General features: G+C 43.6%; 2 protein-coding genes across 4 annotated transcripts in view; one reads left to right on the top strand and one right to left on the bottom strand.

Moving 5' to 3' along the window:
* The window catches only part of armc7 (armadillo repeat containing 7), an 8,671-nt gene extending 8,092 nt beyond the window's left edge, over positions 1-579 (top strand). For both annotated transcript variants that reach the window (XM_040135667.1, XM_040135666.1), the window contains one exon: positions 523-579. The gene's annotated coding sequence lies outside the window, so the exon portion shown is untranslated. The remainder of the gene's footprint in view (positions 1-522) is intronic.
* Positions 1-24,585, bottom strand: part of acsf2 (acyl-CoA synthetase family member 2) — a 27,063-nt gene extending 2,478 nt beyond the window's left edge. The window contains exons 1-14 of one of the 2 annotated variants that reach the window (XM_040135664.1): positions 24,350-24,585; positions 21,658-21,853; positions 19,492-19,620; positions 19,000-19,053; positions 18,786-18,904; positions 18,033-18,195; positions 17,599-17,694; positions 16,855-17,006; positions 13,863-13,954; positions 13,611-13,687; positions 2,018-2,125; positions 1,535-1,686; positions 1,247-1,388; positions 63-173 (exon numbers count right to left, since the gene is read on the bottom strand). In XM_040135664.1, the coding sequence (XP_039991598.1) occupies positions 63-173; positions 1,247-1,388; positions 1,535-1,686; positions 2,018-2,125; positions 13,611-13,687; positions 13,863-13,954; positions 16,855-17,006; positions 17,599-17,694; positions 18,033-18,195; positions 18,786-18,904; positions 19,000-19,053; positions 19,492-19,620; positions 21,658-21,853; positions 24,350-24,435 (1,677 nt within the window). In that variant the 5' untranslated portion in view covers positions 24,436-24,585. Of the gene's footprint in view, positions 1-62; positions 174-1,246; positions 1,389-1,534; positions 1,687-2,017; positions 2,126-7,376; positions 10,176-13,610; positions 13,688-13,862; positions 13,955-16,854; positions 17,007-17,598; positions 17,695-18,032; positions 18,196-18,785; positions 18,905-18,999; positions 19,054-19,491; positions 19,621-21,657; positions 21,854-24,349 lie in introns of those variants that run through there. The other variant, XM_040135665.1, reaches the window with a different exon arrangement.

Raw genomic sequence — 24,585 nt, 5'->3', positions numbered from 1 at the left:
TCTGGTGGGAGGCTGAATAATTCCAGCGCATTATGAAATATTAAAAGGGAATTGTGCCTTACCTGTCCCTGGCAGTAAGCTTTGATTTCCTCTTCGGTGCAGTCCTGCCCGTCTACCAGTTTGATACAGGCACAGAGTTCTTCACCCATACGGGCATCCTCAACTCCAATCACCTGATGAACAGAGGGGGGGGGGGACATGAAGCTCTGCGGCAACAGGGGGAGATTGCTACTGACACGACACATGAGGTGCAGGGAAGCTCTTTGTCCATAGTAAAACAGATAATATAGCAGTGATTTCATGAGAAAAACTACATTTTTAAGAAGCTTCCTGCCTTCGTGAAACACTGCCACGGTGCAACAAGGCAAAACATCAGCCACATATTAAAAAAATGGACGGCCCCGCAAGGTCCGATGCAGGTTTTCAATTATGAATGAATAAAGATAAACTTTCTGTCACTGGAGTTCTGAGCAACACTTTTAAGTTTAATTTTCCTGATTTTCCTTTTTCTAACGACATTAGAAAATAAACATTGGACGACACAGGACCCCCAGTCAACCCAAGGCAAGAACACAAATTAAAAAAGAAGAAAACGAAAGTAGGAAAAACATTTTTAAAACTGTCCAAAATTGAAAAATTGCATTTTATGTATGTAAAACTGACCTCAATTTTCAAATCTCCTATTATTGTAATGTGACTCTAATTTTAATTATCCAGTTAAATGGATCCAGACCATCATCAGGACAGATGTGGAGCTTTATCATTTAAATCCATAGTGTTGTGATTTATTTACTGTTTTCTGTGAAGCACATTGCATTGTATTTATTTTTGTTTGAATTGCACTATATAAATAAAAGTTGTATTACTTTTATTGTTTTATTTAGAAATTTCCATATAACGGACATTGACTTCAGATGTCTCTTGTCTTCTACTTCTATGATGCCTGTTAATGTTCAGGGTTTTTGTTTTTGTTTTTTTCGGACATCCTCACTGTCGTATAAACTTTGTACCGGTATCATTTATGGCAGCGCTGGTACATTGTTGTATTGAACTGACTGTATATTTTAACATTTACCGTGTATCTCCTGCATTTACCACTTGTGGCCGCGCTGGCTGCCCTTCAGCCAGAGTTACTTGGGATCACTGTGCGTCGGAGCTCGGTGTGCAGATCCTTCTTTCCTGCACGACAACAACTCCATACTAAAGTCACGGCCCTCTTTCTAAGCCCTTGCTGCTCTGAGCTCACCTGTGCCTCCTTCACTTTGGGGTGTGTGTGCAGGAACTGTTCAATCTCAGCCGGGTAAATGTTCTCTCCTCCTCTGATGATCATGTCTTTAATCCTGCCCTCGATGCGACAGTAGCTGTACCCGTCCATGTTGCCAATGTCTCTACGGGAAAGGAAACACGTTTAAAACACCAGAGACTGGAGCGAAAATCCGGATAACATTAGTTTTTGGGGTTTGTTTTGTTTTTTTCTGTTGTATCAGTGCCGTTTTCAAATCAAGCTCCTGAATATCCGACATCTTGGACTCACCCGGTTTTGTACCAGCCGTCCTTGCTGATGGCCTCGTCTGTTTTGGCTTTGTCTCCCCAGTACTCCAGCATCACACAGTGTCCTCTGATCATAAGCTCCCCGTTCATCCCCAGAGGTACGATCTCTCCAGTGGCAGGGTTCACTATTTTAGCCTGCGGGGGAGATGATTCATATTTTTATTGATTTTTTTTTATTTTTTATTTAGCAAAAAAATTTGTTCACTGCACAGAGTCAATTATGGCATGAAAATAAATGTTTAATGAAACATATAATTCTCTCTGGGGCTGGGCGATGATGAATTTTAATGTCTGTCAACTGATTCGATTTTTCCATATCAGACTCCAGTGGCATTGAAGTTTGTTGTTTAAAAAAAATAATGAAATCATATTTTTCTGTACTAGCAGGTTAAGCTTACTAGACGTAAATAATGTATTTTTGTAATCACGTCTTTAGTTTTCCGTACTGAATGGCGTGCTGAAGTACCTCTAAGTGGTCCATGATGTAGCCGACCGTCTCGGACTTCCTCTCCAAGTTGTCCATCGGGGAGGCGCAGAACGTCACAGGGCTGTTCTCTGTGGTTCCATATCCGATCTGTCAATCGGGCAAACAGCGCGGCAGAGGGATGTGTGTCACATTTACACTGATATATGACATTTAAATTTTCAAGCGGGACCCGGCCTTTCCTTTGCTGAGGTTTTCACATTCGGTTTCTACTCAACAGCCGTGAGCCTCGGAGCTCAGTGAGGTATGTGTTGCTCCTCTGACAACTGGCACACCTGTAGCGGGCAATATGGCGGAGAGGGGCTGCAGTGATCTGTGCCGTATGCGTCAAACTGATCTCTTACGCCGATCGTTCGTTTCACCGCCACCTGTTTTGTTTTGGGTTTTTTTTGCACCGACAGAAATGAACTCAGTGTGGGTTTCAGGGTGTCCATTAATGATTTGCCCCTTGTCCAGGTTAGTCCCACTTAACCCACTATACATTGTGGCTTTAAAGATGAACTGAGAGCCAAGAGAAAGGTAAGTACAGTCTAACAGGTAGAGATTCAGCATTAACCTGTTACCAGATACTCCCAGTCCCAAGAAGTTACTCTTCTTCAACCCTTTTGATTACAGTCATAATAACACTGGTCTCCTTTGAAAGGCGACGCTTTAAATTTTACAACAAAAAAGTCAGAGGGAGTAGAAGAGATACTGAGCCAAAGTCACAGAGACACAAACGTAATAAGTTGTTTCTTTTTTTGCCTCGTCTATTTATTTAGTTTTATTTTTTGGCCTGTAGCAGGACCTTTGGTGTGGGAAAACACTTTGGAGCCACAAGTCTGAACCAGCTCCGTTTGCAGCCATATCAGGATCCTGAAATGCTTTGCGCATATAGAATCTGGAGACTTGGAGCGTTCAAACAATGTATAATTTGTCAAGGTGGTGTGAAGATCGAGCCCAGTACAGACCAGAACACACCTAGAGTAGCACTGCCAAGGCCGAAGAGGCTGTGATTTTTTAAAAGATTAAGAATATCTTTGGGCTTCGTCTTTCTTTGTTGGGGAGAGGAGAACCAGGGAGTGTTTGGATTGGATTTTCTAACACAGGACGTCTAAGTGAGTACATTTACTGAACTTCTGTCCTTCGCTGCCTCGGTTTTCGGAGACTTTTCACCACATTTCAGAGGGAAATGAAATGCTTTTTCCTCCGAGGGTCGCTTGGCTGATTCGGATTTTACGTTCAGTGAGAGACAAGGTCGTAAAAATCACTGTTTTTTTAAAAAAAAGAAAAAAAATCTTTGAAGAGGAAAGATTACAGATTGGTGGCATGAAATATACTATTCAGTGCTCGCAGGTGCAAATTCAATCAGAGGCAGAAGAGGCAGGACAAACAGGAACTGCAGGGCATTTTAGAGGCGGTTACGCTGAGGACGTTTACCTGGAAAATCAGGGAGGAGACGATATTCCCAATAAAATGCTAGATTTGTTAAGTAAACTCTAGATTCCATTTATCCTGGGTGGGTCCATCCATCTTATAAATGCACCCACCTGAAGCCAAACCGTCCTCTGACCCGAGCCAGTCGACAGAGTCCTGCTTCACCTTTTCTGAATTTTCCTTTAATATTAAAAGCACGTGTGAAGAACTCCAAGAAAAAAAAAGTACCCAGATCTTACTCACATTTCTTGAAGTTGAAACCTGACAGCGACAATCACCTTAACAACTCACAGGTTTGAATGAAGAAGACCATTACACAACACGCCGCTCCTTTTCCAAAAGAAAGAATGCACACAGGAATGTACACTGGTATCTAACTTTCATTCCTGGGATGATGGAAGTGTCCTTTGCAATTCTTATGACTTGAAACAGAATCTCACTTCTTGCCGAACATCTGGAGACTATTATGGGTTATAAAACAGCTGCACAGGAGTGGCTCCCTTTCCTGCCACCGCAGACTGAAAAACAATAGAGACGTCTGACCAGCGTGATCGAACCTGACCTCGTGCCACGTTGTTAATAAGTCACCTGGAACTTACTCATATGTTATTCAAAAAAATAAAAAAATAAAAATGAGAACAACTAAAACTACTACACATCATGTGTCTTGTTGTTGCGATTTGTCTGGACACGTGCAACTTGAACGTCAGTATGTCGGTCCAAGTCCTGCAAAAATGAAGACAGTAGCAAACAGAACGAGGGGTCCCGTGTCGTCTTCCTGCTCATTCAGGGTTAAATTCTCACAGACACTTGACTTCCTCTTGCAAACCTCTCACTCTAACACCCTGGTAAGCCCTCCTCGCATTTTTTTCCCCCTCAAGTAAATGTTATAAATAGTGCTGTGTGTTCTGTTGACTGGCCATCCTCCTCTCAAAGTGAATGTCTCTGCACTGCCCACCTTTGCTCACCTTGTCACTCCTTCTCTGTACGTCTGTTTCTCTCTCAACACACACACACACACACACACAAACACAGTCCGGTTCAAACTTCTCTCTTTCCTAATTTACAGTTCTTCTCGGCTTCTCTCAGAGGCTTTTTACAGGATTTTTTTTCTGCTTTTCCTCGTTCTGCTAAAATACTTGAAGACCATCTAACAGAGTAAGTGCACAAAGTGACTTTTAGGAGCCTGTAAGGATGCGTTGTGTGAGCTGGTTGTTGTTGGGGACCTGCCTCCTGGTCCTGGGCCCCGCGGTGCAGGGAGCCCCGAGCCAGTGCCCGAGCCTCTGCCACTGCCACGGTGACCTTCAGCACGTGATCTGTGACAGCGTGGGGCTGAAAAAGATCCCTCGGGTGTCGGAGGCCACCCGTTTGCTGAACCTGCAGAGGAACAACCTGGGCAACATACCCACGGGGGCCTTCAGCGAAAGCAAGGGACTCATCTCTCTGCACATGCAGCACTGTCAGCTCCGAGAGATCGGATCCCACGCCTTCAAGGGGCTGAAGAAGCTCATCTACCTCTACCTGTCCAACAACGAGATCAGCAACATCAAGCCCGGCGCCTTCGAGGACCTCACCGAGCTAACCTACCTCTACCTAGACGGGAACCGGATCGGCGACCTGGCCAAGGGCATCTTCTCCCCCATGATCAACCTCTTTATTCTGCAGCTCAATGGGAACAAGCTGCGGGAGCTGCGGCAGGGGACCTTTACCGGTGCCAAAGACTTGCGCTGGCTGCACATGAGCGGCAACGAGCTGACCACCCTGCAGCCGGGCTCTCTGGACGATGTGGAGAACCTTGCTATACTTCACCTGGACAGGAACAAGATGTCCACCTATCCCAGCGCGGCAATGAGCAAACTGCGTGTGGTGGAGGAACTCGCGCTGGGAAAGAACCCCATGAGGACCATCCCAGACAACGCCTTCCAGAGCTTTGGACGCTACATGGAGAAACTACACCTGGACAACATGAGTCTGGAGAAGGTCAGTGAACGGCTTTACTGGGTATCACTAGACAGACTTAGCATGACTCTAATATCTAATGCCTAACATGCAGACATTCAAACCACTGAAAGGTGATGGGGCTAAAAAAATAAATAGATTTTTGCCTTAAAATTTAAGGGATCTGTGGCGGTTACACGCCTTTAGAACACTATAAACGCAAGTTAAGTTAGATAAAGTGCTCCTGGTGTCTTAAAGCCTCACTCAGCTACTTTCCTGACTTAAGGGGGGAGGTAAGAGTCATGCAGAGGACATGACAGAGAGCCCAAGAGCTCACTTTTAAGTGTTGAATGACAGTGCTTTTAAAGTTTTATTTTAATAGTCATATTTCCAGAAAGAAGATATGACAAAAGTAGATGAATTCAAACCCCCAATGTTAATCAAACACTTGGCAGAATAATAAATTCCTCTCATGAAAAGGCCTTAATATTTATATATCTGTCTTAAGATTTGTTTATTTTTTTTGGTCTGGCAAACCCGTCTATTAAACTATTTTTCATACATATACAGGCTTGCCAGTGGTTGACACCCTGAGTAGCAACAGCCAACAGGCATTTCTGCTAATTTCATACACAACATTTGTCCGGGGACATGTGTTAATGGATTGGTTCTGCAGTTGTTCTTGATGTTGTAACCGGATCTGTCTTATGCCGTGGTTGGTTTCGCCTTGTGTGTATCCCAATAATCCAAACCTGATTCTGTATTTTTCCGTTGACTGAGAGCAGATGTGCTTTGGGTCACGCTTGAGGAAAGCAGGCGCGCTAAATCAAGCAGTTGTTTCCTAACTGCCGTAGCAAAGAACACAAACTGGTAGGAAATGCTAGGAACTTGAGGAGCAACTTAAAGTGCGCTCAGAGTTGCAGTCTTATAAATGCAAGGTTCAAGGTTCAGTTAAAGTTGACTGTGTCACCGTATGTCAGCGATGGGCACACCGCCGGCTGCCACTGTGGCTGTGTCTCATCCTAGTGGGAGATTCCAAACAGTGTGACACGTTTGCAGGGTCTAGATCCTGCCTGACGTGAAAACAAAATACTCTCAATGTCCGCGTAACTTTAACACACAAAACTAAACCATCATTCATGAAGTTTCCTTTGACAAAAAAAAATACAAGGAATTAACACTAGAATCTAGTCATGGAGATAAGTTTTGGTTTTTTTTTCCTCCAGGTTTTAAGATATCTGTCTCTGGCTGCCCCCCCCCCCCCCCCAGTGACTTTAAAGATTCATCTGAGGGGGTCACAAGATGTTTGAAGGGATGAGAAAATATCTATTTATATTTCTGAGAGATACAAAATTATCACATTTTTGCAGCACTTTGGGCTCTAGAAATCATTCAAACAATGGCGCAGCACAAACATCTGTGCACCGTACATATGCAGCCTAAGTGGGGCCCCTTCCCCTTTTCATGCACACATTGTCACACCTGCAGACCAGGTCTTCGTTATAACCCGGCAATGGGCAAAAGACAAAGGTAGAAAGCCATTTTACTCCGGCCCTAAGCTGAGAATGGATTACTTTATTTTATAATAAAGGACAAACAAGTAACTTTCTCCAACAAAGCCCACTCATAACCTGCTGTCGCTCTCAAACTGATGGACCGGTCTTTATACGGGGAGTAATGTTAAATAATAACCCAGTTTTTTCTGTCTATGACACATGAAAATTGCGGGAGCTGAGAGACCCTAATATTGTTTTGGAGACAAGAAATAGTCTGTAAAACGGTTTATTCAGCCAGCAGGGATATTTTGCTCAACGTAAACGATAACAAAAAACCAGACTTTTAATTCCAGGCTTTTTGAGGGCCCTCCTCATGTCGGGGCCCCGGGGTACTCAGTTCCACTGTTCCCCTGACTACTGCGCCCCTGATTTCAAGTAACACAATCTGGGAAGGAAAACTCATTCTCTGGTTGAGCTGCTCATAGCTCATGTCAACACTGGGGCCACGCTCACACCCGCAGTAGCCCTGCACGGAAAATCCACTTGAATGGAGCCGGTCCGGCGGCACGGCAAAGGAGGCCGACGCAGAGGGTACCGGCAGGACAATGCAGGGTCGTCCGGTAAAAAACGTTTTCAGACTTGTTGAATCCTGGTTGTGACTTTATACCAGCCCTCTAACTATCGGCAAGTGAGGCAGCTGGAGAATATTTGGTCGTGTCTGGAAATGGTCGTAAGCATTAAACTTCTACCAGACACTGAATGCTGATCCTTTTTTTTTTTTAGCTCGCCAAGTTTTATTTTAAACGGTTTTTACGCGACAAATATAGAGTCTGGCTGCTACGTGGTAACTCGACCCTGGATCAGGAATTTAAATCTTCATCAGTGGAAACTGAGACAGTGACGTTCAGATATCAGACATGAGACAGATGTTGTCGCTCTATTGACTGTGAAACGCCCAGATCCTCCGGATCTCACACAGCTTCAGTGTGAATGTATACAGTATAAGCACTATGTTACACCGCGCGACTTTTCAGGCATTCCTGAGTGCACTTTTGCTTCATACTTGAGGTTATTCCAATATTTGAGTGTACTCGTGCACCAGCATGGAGGCATCCCGAAGGGGAAATCTTTAAAATAACAGCCCCACTCATGCTGGGGCTGTGTGAGAGCCAGGTGGAAGCAGCGGGGGACGGCGAGTTCAGCACACGTGGCCGGCGAGATTAAGCCGTTTTCCAGCCATATGCAGGTATTTTTAGAGTGTTTTTGTTTGCTGGGCCTCAGCCAAGCATGTCTAATTATTACATAAGTGTTATTTTCAGTGAGGTGTGTTTTCTACTTTGGCTGGGAGGTTCTTGTAAACAGGTCAGGAGGGGTTAGGAGACAGGTAAATAGAGGCAGGGTGTTCCACGGTGCATGAAGAGGAGTATTTTTAGCTTGCCATTACCCTAGTTGAATGGACAATTGGGCCCTTTGCGAGTGCCTTACTGGCAGAGGAGTGGCCTGAGGAGGGAGACGACAGAGAGAGCGAAAACACATCGGCCATGCTGGAAGTGATCCATCTTCCATTGCTTCAAAATACCAGGCCTTCAGCTGCTTGTTGCTTTACAGTGGAAATTTCCAAACAGCCTCATCTCCTCCAGACTCACATAAACGACCCTTCAAAGCCCAGCTCCTCTCCCGTCCGCCCTCCTCTTCCTCCTGGACGACGCACAACCTGACACGACGTAAATCAGTTCATCTAGCACCTCTCTGAAGCTTTTAGCACCCTCGCAGATGCATATGAAGAAGAGGCAAAAAAAAGGAGGGCAGTGACTGTCAGTGTTTACAGAAGTGCTGGTGCAGAGGGAAGGATGAGAGGAGGCTTTCATGCCAGAGAAACGCTGGCGAGATCCCCCTCGCTCTGCATTTGTCTGCCTTCTGACAGACACAAGGACGGTTGTTGGTGGTGGGTCAGCATGCCGGGGTGTGAACCATGTTTTAACGACTCTGTACGCACTAAAAGCTGAGAACTCTGATTGATTCATTTGAATTCTTCCCAGTGAGGACCCTTCAATGCTCTGACGTGAAAAACAACAAACTTATGCATTTCTTTACCTTTTTCTAGTTGTCCGATGGGGCGTTTGCTGGAGTGACAGCCATCAAATCACTGCACCTGGACAACAACAAGCTAAAGTCCCTTCCCAAAAGCCTCGAGTTTGGCACCATCACCAACCTCACCCTCTCCAACAACCCTTGGAGTTGCACATGCCAGCTAGTTCCGCTGCGCAGGTAAGAGACCCACCTGAGACACTGAAACAACGCTATACAGGCTGTACTCAGGCGCTACATGCTAACATGCTCGCAATTGCAAGTAGATTGCTAATTAACCATAAACAAAAAGTAGGATGACGAGGATGATGGGAATGCCTTTATTTTCGCAGGTATATTTGGTCGTGAACAAAAGTCTTGGACAAACTCATGGTACCCTGTGGAGTCTTTGACCACTAGTAACAGAGTGGAGCAGAGCTTCATGAGTGCAGAGCTGCAGCGATAAATCGACAGAAAATCTGATGATTCCATATTCTTAAATCTTAGAATTTACTACGTATGCTTGTCTTTAAAATTATAGAAAAATGTAATAACTTTGGGATTCAGACCTTTGGTCAGACTAAACAAGACATTAGGTAACATCACCTTGGGGCTGTAGGAAAAATTCAATCAAGTAAATACTTAGCAGGGAAATCGATAATGAAACTCACCTTTAGCTACAGCCCTACACGAACGAAGTGTTTGTGTTTTTTCTGGTGCAAGCACACAAGGTGCCAATGGCTTCACACTACTCCACTCAACCACAGGCGGTGGTAATGTGCCAAAAATTCAGCAATTCACCAGCAAAGGAAGAGAAGAAGAATACTGCTCGCAAATACACATGGATGTTAACAGGGCAGGAGTTAAACTTTTAGGAAAATTAGGGCCTCTGGATGTTTAATATGGAATGAAATGCATGAAACTAGTTTATTGGCGCTCAAGGATACACAGTGTGTTTTGGTGGGTGACACTGAATGGAAACATAACTTTTGTTTGTTTCCAAGAAAGCTCAACTGCGCACCTTTAATATTTTTGACCTGAGTGGCCGCAAAATACAGTGACGCTTGGAGAGACCGAGTAGCCATCGCAAACACCCTGCACCTTATCTTTTGGTTTTCTACCCCCAGGTGGATGGACTCTACCCGCAATCGTCCAGACGCAGTGTGCGCTTCTCCGCCTCCGCAGAAAGGCAAGCAAGTCAGAGACAGCACCGCCTTCAGTGGCTGCAGAGTCAAGGGAAAGAGAGCAAGGAAGGGCACGCGTCATTGAACACGCAGCTGTACAGGTGCAGTATCTGCCACCGAACGGGCCGAGGACAAGAGGAGAAAAAGAAAAACCCTGAATCAAATCACTTTTATACATAAGAGGCAACCTCACAAACGGACGTGACCTGATCAAAAGCTGTAAAAGGCAGTAAAATTCATTAAACGAATAGTGAGATATTTGGGGAATACCCATACCACTCTCACATTTTTACGGTATTGGTGAAGCTACCACCAGCAGCTGGTTAGCTTAGCTTAGCGTAAAGACTGGAATCAGGGGGAAACAGCTAGCCTGGCACAGTCTAACGGTAAAGAAAAAAAAAATTGACGCTGCCTGCCTGAACTTTACCACGTTGGCCCTGGGGTCCAGCGCACCGAGTCTAGGTCATGGGGTCTCGGGCTGGAGGGGCAGACTGTTTGATTTGGCTGCTGATTTTGTGTCTTTTCCACAGGAGGCGCTGAGGGAGGAGGAGCCTGTCCAGGTGACCGGCTACAACGTGCAACGAAAGCGACGCTAACGCGTTCTACTTCCAGACTGTCCAACTATTCATCTGTCAAATGTTGTCACTCGTGTAAACACAAACACATTCATAGATACACATCCTCTCTGTCTGTCTCACGCTCACACACACACACACACACACACACACACACACACACACACACACACACACACACACACACACACACAAAGAACTTTATGGACCTGACACATATTATCATCTACTTTTCATTCATTTATATCAAAGATGAAGATTTAAGTATGAAGTGGAAGTGGACAACATGCAGGTAACCACCAAAATAAAGGATATATTTCAATAAACAAGGGCTACACGGACTATTGTGGACAGATTTGTTGTCTTTTTCCAGGTGCATTCAGTACATCAGAGGACAGGATAAACAGTTAACACAAAAAAGTCGGAATGTTTTTCCCTGAGAAGTTTCAATGTCTCGATAAGCATGAAAATAATGTAAAATGAAACCAAAGCAGGAGTTTAAAGCTGGATTGGTTCTTTTTTTTTTTCCACCGCTCGGTGCCAGTGGAACAAACTGAAAAATATGTGACATAATATTGTTTGGACAAAGGGTTAAATACTCGGCAAGTTCAGGCCTGTCTGCAAGAATCAGTTCGTAGACTTCATTCAAACAACCTTGGCTCAAAAGACAGAACAACGGCCTCAGTTGACAGGACATGGCTCAAGGCGAAACGCACATTAAAGGAAAAATAGAACACAATCAAATGAGAAATAAGCATTTTCCCATCACAAATATCGCCTTTAAAAGTTCTGTTTAGAGATGTCCCGGGCTGATCCTGAGCGTAGGTGTCGGCGCTGATCCGGGGGATATTTTAAAGGATCTGTACTGGCTAAAGCAAAGCCGACAAAATGCCAGTCCTCTCTTCACTGTGCTTAACTGCCAGTGAAACAGCGCCGCCCTCCTTTGTGTCTGCCAACAGTGCCGGCATTTCCCTCTATTATGTGAGTGAAGATTACGAGTGTGAATGTGTTAAATGATTTGACATCCGGGGTTTAGCAAAAGGCACGGCTTCGTTGGGCTCTGATTCTAGAATAATTCTCTCTCTCAGTGGCAAAGAGCGTTAACTTCAATTCCCTGTAACAGGCCGAAATTAGGTTTGCGGTGCTCGTTTTGCTCCGCGGCTGGTGTCTGTACTCAACCAAAGGTCCTCTCTGAGTTAAACAAAGCGTCGCCCGGCAAACACCGCTGTGCTTCCGTAGTCGCTCCTGGGAGCGGGACGCCTTCTCCCTAGCGGCTCGCGCCACCTCAGTTTGAGGAGTCGCATTCTCCCGCCTCATCTGTCACTCATATCACATCGATAATCTGCGTAGTAGTTTTCCAACCAGAACATCCAGTTAAAGCAAAGGGCGTGCCGAAGTCTGTAGGCTACACCTGTAAATTCAATGAGCAAGATACATATTTAATCAACATTTCATATCTTCTTCCATGTAAATAAAAATGTATACATATATGGACTCGGACTCAACAGAAACCCATTATGAAAAAACTTGGTCGGGACATTATATATTATGTTAGCAAACAATTTGCCCAGTTGCACATGCGGCGGACGTGGCGCGACATTATCACTCACGTGAAGTCATGTTTCTGGCCACCTGATGCGTGTGAGTCCAACACGTCTGGCTCTTCAGCTAGTCGCTAATTTTATGATTTTTATTGTTGTTCGGTGCCGAGCGGGTAGCGTTCAATGGGAGCAGCTGCCTGCCGCCGGTAGAGACGAGGTTGGTGAGAGCAGTATTTTCTGGGGCCCGAAAACCAAAAACGACGACACAAAAGAGACTAAAAGGCTCCATAAAGCTGCAGAATCAGGTGGGTTCGTTGCTACGAACGACTCCTTTCACATGACACGTAGCCATTTGCTCCATTGTAGATATTAAACGCAATGATTAGCTTTAACGTACTGGGCATGAAGTCTCTGAAACAGTGGCTGCTCCTTTATTTTAGTGGTTATCTGTATAAACGATGAATTAACAATGGCTCCAAAAAAGAAAACGAGGCCTCTTCCCAACTAGGAAGAAACCGTCGCTCGGGCCAGCATCAACACTCGTCTACCCTCTGTTCCACGCTGTGATGTCAGTTTTACACCCTCACGGAGTTGGGAGAACCGGCCGTGACATTTAAAGTGACCACGGCAAGGACACAGCGACCGAAGACGACGTGGATGTGGAGGATGTGGGTAAGTTTAACTGGAGGGTCGAAGCGTGTCTTTCGGTCCCATTTTCCCCGTCTGAAGGTATTTCAAGACCCCAAAGAGCTATAAAACTGGATTTAGTTCGTTTTTGGCAACAATCTAAACAAATGAGAATTCAAGAAGACAAGAAGATGTGTAAAGAGATCAATGCGGGTTCGTTATGTCTTCACTTTAACGCAGTTCTCGTTTAAACAGGAAAAAACAAAAAAACTGAAATGTAAGAAAAACTGAACGACTTCTTGCACAGCAACTATGAGGGTCAATGACAAGTGTTGACTTTATGCACATCTAATGTATATTCAATATCTTCACTTTCCCTGGACTTTTGGAAGTGGTAACAAGTGCTCACATCCAATAAACCTTTAACAAAATTAAGCTTTCTTTTTGTCTTAAATACCACCTTTATTTTACAAGACGCCTGACGATGGATCTCTGCGTAAGAAAAGTCCCCACCAGAGCCTTTCTGCACATCCTCCCTCTTGGTTCTAATCTAATGGTTGTTTTTTTTTTTTTTTTTTGATTGTCGTTTTGTTGTTAGTGCTCTGTCTCCCCCTGGTGTGCAAAAGCTGAAGCTGCATCACTGAAGCGTTTCGGAAACCGAGGTTGAATTTTTCAGTCGTGTTGGTGAGATAAAATAAGATTCTTTTATAATGATGCAAGACTTGACTCACGGTTATTCCCTTGATGCCCATCACAGTGGTGAGCTTCTTCACAAGCTCTGGGGGACAAGGGGAACCGGCCATGATGCCTACAGGTCAGAAATAAAAGTAACCTGAGAAATCCAGACTGCTACAGGAAAAGCGATCAGTTTATGGAAATATTCTCAGAAAAAAAAACAATATACCAGCACAAAAAAGGCACTAAACCATTAAAAGAGGCAGCAAAACAAAACAGACACTGGCTCATGTCAGTCTTTTTCTCACCTGCTTCCAATGAAGACAAGTCGTATTTAGCCAGGTCCGGCTGGTTAACCATGTCGACATACATGGTGGGGGTGCCGTAGATGAAGGTGCACCTGTCAGGGGAAAATAACAGGTCGACCAATGAGCAGAGCGCACCTTCACTGACGAATTTCCAAAACAGACCTGATAAATATGTGTCCAAAATGTGAACACATCTGGAATTCTTTAGGGGTATGTCTGTATTTTTTATTTCAAACTTAAAAAACAACAACAACAAAAAAAAACATTATTTGAGACAAGAAAAACTGCATCCAATAGTAAAAAATTAAAGCAACACTAGATGACTTTGTAAATTGGTGGCTCCAAACAGCAGCACCAGGTACAGTAGGCACATGGATGGATTACTGAGGTGATTGCTGACATTTCTTGTGGGAAAGTCGAACAAACGACCACAAAAGACGCAAATGACCACAAAATATTAAAAACAACTGCAAAGAGAAGCGAAGCGAGCGCAGCTTTCAGTCTGGGCGTCTTGCTCCAAGGTAGGAGGCTGAAAAAAACACCATTTACTTTTTGGGTTTTTGTGCTTGAAAAATGATTTTTGCAGTTAATTGATAATGAAAAATATTGGCTGATTATTTTTCTGTGGCTCAATTTGAATCGATTAATCGACTGATCATTGCAATTAGACTTTTCAATTTTTTGAACAACATCAGGTTCATGCGGTGGAAAGGGAAGAAGGCGATGTGACGCTTTTCTTGGAAGAGGTGGCGGGTGCATGACCCTCAACATCCTTTCCTTTTGGACCTTCCAGAGAAGCGGCGTGATTTTTCCTGCTTTGTTAATTTTGAGTTGAGACACATCTGGCACCATGTCAGCCACGTTGTCAGCACCGGATCAACACGGGTTGAAACTTCCTCTGTCATGTTCTTGAAAAGCAATTTACAGAACTTAGCTCATGATCTAGGGGTAACAGTGAGTGCATTCTACTGCCCTTTCTCTACGGAGATTTAATACTGAGCAGTAAGCAGCAGCAGCCGCTAAGTAAGAACCACCACCACCCTCATGCACCAGTAAGAAACAAGAAAACTATCTTGAAACAAAACCCGATTCGAACTGGCTTTGCGGTTTCTTTCCTATAGATTAAAAAAACAGAATAAAACACCATTTCTGGCTGAGAGACAATGGACTTCAATGTGAAGGTGAATTTTTTTTCAAAAAACATCTGTGTTGTCCTCTGAACTACATCAAAACTAAAAGTTGGCAGTCTCCCCATCCACAGAAATAACCCAGAATTTTCCGGATATTTTCTAGTGTTTCTATTGTTCTACGTTTGTTTTTTTTTCACTGCTAAAGTATTCCTATTCTTATACACAATAACAATAAAGCTTAGAATATCCTTTCAAACTGAGAATACAACACATTTCATTTAAGAATACATAACACATATATGTCGCCCAAAAGTAACTGCACTCACTCTTCCACGCTTCCATAAAATACTGAATGTTTATTCAGTGACAGGGTTTGAAAAAATGTGAACCCATCCTTCCGTGGAAGCTGCTATCAGGTTTGTTCAAGATGAACCAGACCTCGCCGGGAGGGTAGGCGGAGGCGGCAAGGGGCCAGCGACAAGGGGCTGCAGTTGAGACCAACGGTTTCCTACAGCTTCCACAGTCTGTACAAGAGCAGTCACAGACACACTCGCGTGCTGTTAGATCCAGTCAGTATCCGGTTGAGTTAGAATGGCTGGATACCTTCATAATGCAGAATCAGACTAATAAAATCAAAATCTCTCCAATTAAAGAAAAGAAATGTAGAGTTTCTCCCGAACGTCGTGCTTTTGACCAATCAGCTCTCCGGTCAGGGGGACAGCGAGGCGTTTCCCGTCATTGCCCTGAGGTCTTGCGGCCGATGGCGAGCAACTGCGGGGCCCGGCTCCGAAAAATGCCTCGCTCTCGCGAGGTTACCGTCACCCACGTTTGCCTAAAGAAATGCGGCTGAGCGCCAGTGATCGGACCTGTGCAGGCCTGGCTCATCTCGGACGAGCCTCACGTCAGGTCTACTTCACTTGGATTCAAAATTCTGTGGGTCCCCAGGTTTGGCCTAAATTGCGATCTGGACAACAGGTGGCTACGTTGATTTATGTCATCTTAAAAGGAGCAATGAGTTTTATCAAATGTTAAGTTTTTCTTTTTTGGAAAGAAAAAAAAAGAAAAAAAGCTGGATTTCTGAGGGACATTTTCTGCAGATGTTGACCCTCTGTGTCCCTGACCAACAAAACTTGAGGCGCTATCTGATCAAACTCAGGAAGAGTCCATCTGAGCAGGGGATCTGGCACTCAGCCCACCAGACTTGCGGACTTGCCACAGCGTTTGACTGGATCTACACCCACAAGCAGTCTTTCCGATCCCCGCGTGACTACATCTTATTTTTCAGGTCTGTTACCTTTCAGCGTGAATGACATACCCTGATGTGTTGCAATAATTCATGTCCCCTGCATAGTTTTAGAAACCCGATACTGACTACTGATGTGGAAGTGGGATTTTCTGTCAAAACACGGAAAATAAGCAGATTGTTTGTGTGCAGACTTTATGTTTGCACTTGGCTGTGGAATTATTCCAACACATAACTGGGGAAATCTGATATGTGTGAAACCCTTTTGCACGGCTTCAACCTTTGCACACAACAACAGCTAAAGACTGAATTCCTTTTGATTTGGTTATTCAGGTTTCAAATAAGCCTAATTCCCAGAGCTGCCCGCTTCTCACCCTCGTACCTTGGAGCCCCATGGTACAATGCGGCTCCGCAATTAATGGCAATTACACTCCAAGGACATTAAATCCTTTGTCACAGGGTATTAGAGCTCAAACAGCTTTCTAGCCCCCCCCTCCCAATTTGGAGCCACCAATGTGAGCCGTTGCCTCGTGGAGGTATCAGAGAGGTCTCCGAAAATATTTTGAGGCTCAGGTTTGACGCCGCACCTTCGGAACTGGCCGAGGACCTCTGATGTTACCTTTCGCTCTCCAGCGCTGCGATGTTGGCCTTTCCATCGTACCCAGTGGAGGGGAAGACCAGGGAGACGCCGTGTACGGCCATACACATCCCGCCACCCACAGAGCCAAAGCAGTGGTACAGAGGCACCGGCAGACAGATGCGAGTGTTGGGCTGGAAAGACGACAAAAAAAAATAAAAAATCGGGAAAAAACACGTCCGGCAGTCAGGTCAGGACTGAGAACAGCTGTGCACAGAAAAGCTACCACATTGCCAGATTCCGTTGTGCACTGCATTGGCCAAAATTACTCACCAATAGTTTGGTTCCAACTATTTTGCAACTCAGTATTTTCTTATAACAGCAATCACACTAAAATACAGTGTGGGTGAGTTCAGGATGATGACGTCACCCAGGGCAACAGCGAGGCCCACTGAAGTGTTTTTCACAGTTTTTTGGAAACAGTGCAGCTTCTGTGGCGCAGATGCATGAGATACATCGGGCTCTGCATATGCAGACGATACTTCTCAGTAGGACACATTCAGTGTTAGTTTGGTCTTTTCATGGGCCGAAAACACACATTCACCCCATCGCTCATCCTTCGATCAATAACCTTTGAGCAAAATCCTGGGGTTTTGTCACCTCGGCTCGTCCTTACTCGCTAAATAAACTGGCAGCTGTCACACTGCACTCGCTGGCCAGACAAGGTTCAATGAGACTCTCGGCTGACACAGGAGGCCGATAAATAATGTGCTGGTCACGACTCACCCTCCAGGTGTATCCCACCCTTCTGCCAACAAAGTAGGCGTTGTTGACGATGTTGTGATGAGTCAAGGTGGCCCCCTTTGGAACCCCAGTTGTGCCCTGGTGATGACAATTAGAATAAATTACAGTATTTATAATAATGGTATCATAAAAATGGTTTGATGCAGTATGTCGAGTTGAGGTCAAGGTGTCATGTTAAGGGTTGCAACATCGCCTGTCCCGTCTGGAGCTATAATGCGGAGTGCAGATGTTGTTTTTCCCAACGAATGGAAAAACAGAACATCCACCCAGGGGGTAACAAAAGCTGCCGCTCTCCTGACAATCAAGTGAAAGAGTTTCTAAAAAGTCTCAAATGACAGGCACGCTTTAGCTTGCACCCGCCTCGACAGGGCTCTTCGAGATTCTCCAAAACTTGGCAGGACTTATGGAACAGTTACCGAAGTGAACTGGATGTTTATGGGATCGTCAAACAAGATCTTCTTCTGCAGATCCTGGAGCTGCTGCATGTACTGGCTGCTGCCAGCCTGCATCACGTCCTCAAAATGAAGCATTCCTCGTTGTCGACTGTCCAGGACAATGACAGAGCGGAGATCTGGGAGCCTGAAGGGGGAAAAACAAACAAATTTTAAAAAAGAATGTGGGTCATGCTTTGGAACTGAGGAGCTTCGACTCCCTGGTAAATTAGTACGTAACTGTTCAAGCCATGTTTAACTATGTAACTGAATAACAAACACGAATATCGCTGTACATGTAGCAACAAGGCTACAGCCGTTATTCACACACTGATGTCAGGATACCCCCCCCCCGGGTCCATAATAAATCTGTTCATTTCAGCCCATGAGCCCTTTATAGCCGGGGCCCTTATCAGACAGCAGTAAATCACTAAAACGCATGGACCACTTCTGCTGTGCCACTTTCCTGTGTGACCGGGCCCTTAGTGTGAGTTAGCTTTTTAAAAAGACACAATGCGCAACAGCTTTTAACTGTAGGACGTAGCTAAACTCTTCTGCGAATTCCCAGAAACAACCCAAGGAAACAATCTTGGACTTCTGTGGTCCTCTGTGGAATTTAGACGTTTGCCTGTGTTTGACATTTTCCCAGTGTTTTGCTGTTCTCCATACTTCAAACATACAGATGAGTGAAACCTTTAAGACCAGTGCCAGTACCAGGGTGAAGACCAGCAGCCGTACCTGGCACTCCTGATGTCGCCCGGGCTGGACGACTCGATCTCTGGACATATCTGTCGCAGCATGTCGCAGTACTTCTGCGTCTTAAACTCCGTGGGGCACACCACGGCTTTACAGCCAACCTGTCGAGAGAGGGGGCAGAGCGTTCGACTTTTGTAACGTGATGCAGTCTCTGCGAGCGTCACAACGGTGAAACCAGTACGTGAAAGCCACCAACCTTCCGCAGCGCGAACTCCACCTCCTGCAGCTGGAACGCCGGGTTCACAGAAACCTGATGGGTGGTAAAATGAAAACCTAAAGCTTGACTGACCCGTGAGTCGAAGCAAAGACAAATGTGCACAAAGAACAAACTGTTGATGAAATATGTGCAACTTTCTTCCCTGTGAACGACTTTTTTCACCTATTTCACCCACTTGTTCATCTGATGACTGATTGTTACTTTAGTGCATTTGGTTAGTCAAGTGTATTTCCTCCCTTTAAATTCTTTTCCTTCTGTCTTTTCAAAATGCTTCAATAAGTTATTCCCATGAAAACGAAAAAAAAGGGTGATGAAACGGGGACTATTCATGCTGAGTACGAGATACATACGTCGTGTTGAGACCTCATAGCTGCACTAAATTAATCTCAACTCAGAGTACTCAGGGGACCCTGCTCTTGCTTTCCTGCCAGTGCTGTGCATATTGTGCACTATGCTGTAGCTCTGGCTCACCAATATAATGCCAGCTTTGGCTGTCGCAAACTGGAACAGGACCCATTCGTACGTGTTGGGACCCCACATGCCGAGCCTGTCTCCCTTCTTCAGTCCTAGTGCCAGCAGTCCAGCCGCAGCCTGGTCCACCTACGGAGACGTTGCAAAGACATAAACTTGTTTCACGTCTGAGTTGAAGAAGGTACCATCCAAACATTCTGGGGATTCTTTGCAGAATCTGTTTTGCTGTCAGGAAAAACTTATCACCCAGTTGCTGTTACCTGTTTTCGATTACATCAAATAATGCTGAGCACGCAACTTTTTTTTTTTTTTGGAAGCATGTGAGTGCTACTTGTGATGGCTTGTTTAGATTGAAATGTCCATTTCACACCCATCATTGTGGTATGTATATGAAGATCTGTTTAGAGATGCAGAAAAGTTGGAGGTTTGTATGAGCTCTTGAGACATTATATACATATATATACATACATACATACATACAAACACATATATACACACACATACATACATTAATACATACATACATATTATATATATAGATATATTTATTTTCTGGAAAATCCTCTTTTTAAAAAAAATGCTGTGATGAAAAAACTGGTTTTATAATAGTTCTGGATTGCACAATTCATCTTGTTGATCAATGTTTTTTTAAGAGCAAAGTCTAGAGTTCAAAAAACAACCTCTCAAAACTCCCTAGGGTCAAAAAATTGTCCCACCCTTGAAACAGTCAGGAAAAGGAAATATTGAGTCAGAGCTTTAAGCCATTACTTTCCAGTGAAGTCACGTTGTATTTGTGCCTGCTATGTAGAGCAGAGACAGCACAAGGCCATGCAGGAACAACACTATCAAAAGGACTAAGTTATGCAAAAAAAAGAAGGAAATTGACTTTAAAGACTAATTAAATATTCACTAAATGCAAAGGAAGAGGAAGCGAGAGAAAGTGTGGACCTAATTATGGAATTATTATTCAATAAGTTTTATATGACACCTCCTATCTGAAGACTGTTTCTCGGTGCCCTTTGTGTCGGGTTAATGACATCGGGTTAGTGACATTGATATCGCTGTGAGTTTGTGAACTCTCCCACCTGAATTCCACGTGAAATGCTTTAAGGTCACTGGGTGAAGGTTTACGGCCTGAACAGGGGTGAATATGCAGACGACTCTAAGACAACTTATCACTGCATTTTGACACGTCATCACTGTCTTTGGCCACAGCTTTGCTTTTCTCACTATGACGTGATGCTGTCCTCAGCGGCAAAGGTTCCAGTAATCCTTCTTTAAATAAATAGTGTCACCGGTCAGCAATAAAGTCAGTGGTGCAATGTAGCTAAGTACATAGTACTGCACTGATACGTATTATATTGAGGTACTTGTACTTTACTTTAGTATTTCCAATTTATGCCACTTTATACTTTTAGTCGACTACATTCAAGAGGGTAATATTGTACTTTTTACTCCACTACATTCATTTTGACAGTTTTAGTTACTTTTTAGATTCAGATTATTAATACTAATCGACTAATGCATTACAATCGATTACTATGGATTAAGATACCAAGAAGAATATAAAGTCATTCAAATTAGCCCCCACCATTACGAGATGCACCATTGGTGGCACTTGATGCATGAATGCATCAATTATAATCCAGTAATATCATATATGTTATTCTGAAACATTCCTAAAAGGCCGTATTGTATAATGTGAACGGATCTTCTGTTATTTTGGAAAATGTATTAGGTATATTTACAATTGTAAGAACTCAGTAACGCGTTTGATTTTATATTTGAGGAGCCCATTGACTTTAATTTGTATGCTTACCGGGAGGTGTCGCTAGCGTCCTCCTATTGGCTGGTCCTTCCAGGGCGAAAAAGGCTGTAGCTTTTATACAGTATGTTCGGTGCTGTTTGTCTATATGAAGTGTGCCTGATGAAGATCTGAGGGGGCCAAATCGTCGCGTTCAATCGTCACTGAGACTTTATGGCGTGCAAGAACTTTTTTGAAATTACAACCAGGTTTTAACGACGTTGGATTGCTAGTACGGAAAGAACTTGGATTTTAATTGAGATGTTGAGATCGTGATTATGGTAACATGTCAGTCATCAGTCATCAGTTAATGTTAGGGTTATTGATGGACACTCATATATGTTTTGAGGAAAAAAACCCACATCCTGCTGCAACTGTGCAAATGTCTTGCGGACTCCGTCTTGGAGAAAGGCCAGCGCCTCTCTGTCAGGCCAGCGCTCCGCAGTCCTCAGCAGAGACTCTCCTACTGTAGTGTGGAACAAAGGGGTGGACGACGTGCCATGGGCGTAACTGGTGGTGAGACTTGGGATGATGGGCGGAGAGTCCACATGGATGCCACTGCGGGGTAACAGGAGTTAAAAGATGTTTTCAGACACTGGCAGCTTAACAGTGGGCATAGGTTATACGGTGACATAACTATTTGTAAGCTAACTTAACAAATGTAAAATGGGTCAACATTAAACAGAGTTCTGCATATGTGTGCACAGAGATGGGGGGTTAGAACGTCAGTATAGTAATATAATGATGCATTCTGAAAGGATACAGCAGAGCAATCACTTGAAAACTAACTAAGTATAGTGTACTGCCCCTTTGAATTGTGGAGTACCTCAAGGCTCTGTCCTCGATCCCCTTCTGTTTTCTATGTACATGATTTAATTGGGCCAAATAATACAGAATCAAGCCATGACTTTTCACTGCTATGATGATGACTATCTGTCGAGTCAAGAACAATTATTCCATTAGTTGATTGACAGAAAATTCATTTGCGACAATGTTGATAAACAATTAATAGCTAAAGCCATTCTTCTGCAAAAGAGTCAATATTCATTGGCTCCAGCTTCTTAAATGGGAATAATCACTGGGTTGCCTAATCTTATATGATTACAGATGTAAAAAAACTAATTGATCAATTGATTAGTTGATCGAGGGAAACTTAATCACCAGTTATTTTGTTAATCTATTAATTGTTTGTGATTTTTCTAGCAAAAATGCCAAACATTAATTACAGCATCAAATTTGTGAGAATAACCTGCTTTTCTATGTTTATTTGAAAGTAAATCAAATATTTTCGGGTTTTACACTGTTTGTCTGACAAAAAAAAGACATTTTAAGACATTTTAGAAAATTATGATCAACACTTTTCACCATTTTCTACATTGACATTTTTTTGACCAAACAATTAATCAAACGAATGAAAAATATTGTCTAAAGAATAATCCATAGTTGAATCACTATCTATGACAGTAAATTGAATATCTTTGGGTTTTGGACTGCCAGAAGGAAACAAAACAAGAGACGAATCAAAATTGTATAGACTAAATGACTAATTGATTAATCAAAAAAAAAAAAAAAGCATGTTAATTGATAATGAAAATAACTGCTGGCCGCAGCCCTAGGTGGATGTCTTGTATCTTCTTCTGAATCAGTGAACAGAAATCAAAAATAGTTTTGTTTGGGTCATTAAAGTAAATCAGATATTGATGATCAATTCGACAACCTGGAACCTGGAAATTTTTGACTTTCCGTTGATTCCAGTCTTACTTATGATTTGTACGTAAAATAAAGCACAGGCCTGTTTTCGTCAGCTTTTATATTGTTTCACGTATTACATTGCTTTCTGACCCGGAGAAAGTTATTCATGCTTTCCATCTTTCCATCACTGGCTATAGTAACTCTCTGTTTACCTCTTCCATCAGTCCCCTAATCTAGACTTAAACAAAGAGAGACCGTATTTGCTGACAGGACTCTTAAACTCTGGTTGCAAACTCACTGACATTTTTTTTTTTTTTTTTACATATATCTCCTAAAACTCTTCATAAGGTGATATTGAGATTGGCTTTTATGACTTGTAATGCGACCTTATCTTTTGTTTCTTTTGTTGACGTAAGAACTAGTGCAATGATAAAGGTTTAGGAAGGAATTCAAACAGGTTTCGGAGGCATTTCAACTTTCACACAGAATATAACAATGAACCGGGGACACTTGTAACAGAAGTACATCCTTTTTTATCTTAATGATACCACACACACAAAAAAAAGGATATAAAATGCCCATTGCGGAATGAATAAGGAAATGCTGAACCTTGTTTCTTGACCCCGAGAGCAAACTGTAACCAATGCAGAATTGATACGCCGGAATGGTGGAAACTGTCACTGACTCAAAATCACGCCTGCATCCTAAATCTGTTCATTAACATCATGAAAACTGAATAATATCTGTGCCCGATTCAGTGAAATTACAGGTGTAGAGTCGAAGCAGCTAAAACCGACTCCATCTTGCCACTCTAACTTCATTCAGATTATGTCAGTTTGGCCTTAGGGACTAGACGCTTTTAATAGAACGACTGTGTTACATACAGACGGGATCTTAGTTTTTGTTTCAGGCTTCTCACATTTCCCCAGCTGTCCTACGGGACTTCCCGTCTGTCCGTACTATGAAGTGTCAAATAAAAATAAAAAGGCCGAAAGAAATAAAAAAACAAAACAAAAACATGCATTTAAATCCTAGGTAAGTAAAGTACAGAGGTAGTAGCAACAAACTGAAGTTTTACTATCAAAAGTACAGCATTGAAATATCCCTGTGGCTGATATATTATCATATATAATGATATTGTTATATTTTTAATACTGGTGTAAAAGTAGCATTTTACTGCTTAAGGTGAAGCCCGAAGATTGATGGGAGAGGAAGGAAGAGAAAACAACCATTTTCCTCTCATCTGGTCTTATTCTCAGAAATAATGGACACACGAGTCCCCGCTGGTGCGGGCATCGTGGATTGATTCTGGGTCAAAGTGACCTCTACAGATAGCATCAGTCAAAATGCTGGTCAACTCACCGACTCGCTGCCGATAATCCCGGCCGGCGCGTCCACGGTCTCTGCAGAAAAAGGCACCGGGAGCGAGGCGCGACCCTGGGGAGCATCGTGTGCAGCTGCGGCTGAGCGCGCTCCTCCGCACCGAAGTCGGGCTTCGTGTCCGGCTCCGTCCACGGAGAACGTCTTCGGACGGACCCCGCCGGGCAGGGCAGAAACCCGGACTGGGGCGGGACAGGAGGGAACAAGTTCTCATCTGG

This window comes from Xiphias gladius, chromosome 9 (genome assembly GCF_016859285.1).
Source record: "Xiphias gladius isolate SHS-SW01 ecotype Sanya breed wild chromosome 9, ASM1685928v1, whole genome shotgun sequence".
NCBI classification, from domain to species: domain Eukaryota; kingdom Metazoa; phylum Chordata; class Actinopteri; order Istiophoriformes; family Xiphiidae; genus Xiphias; species Xiphias gladius.
This window is presented reverse-complemented; position numbering and strand designations above follow the sequence as displayed.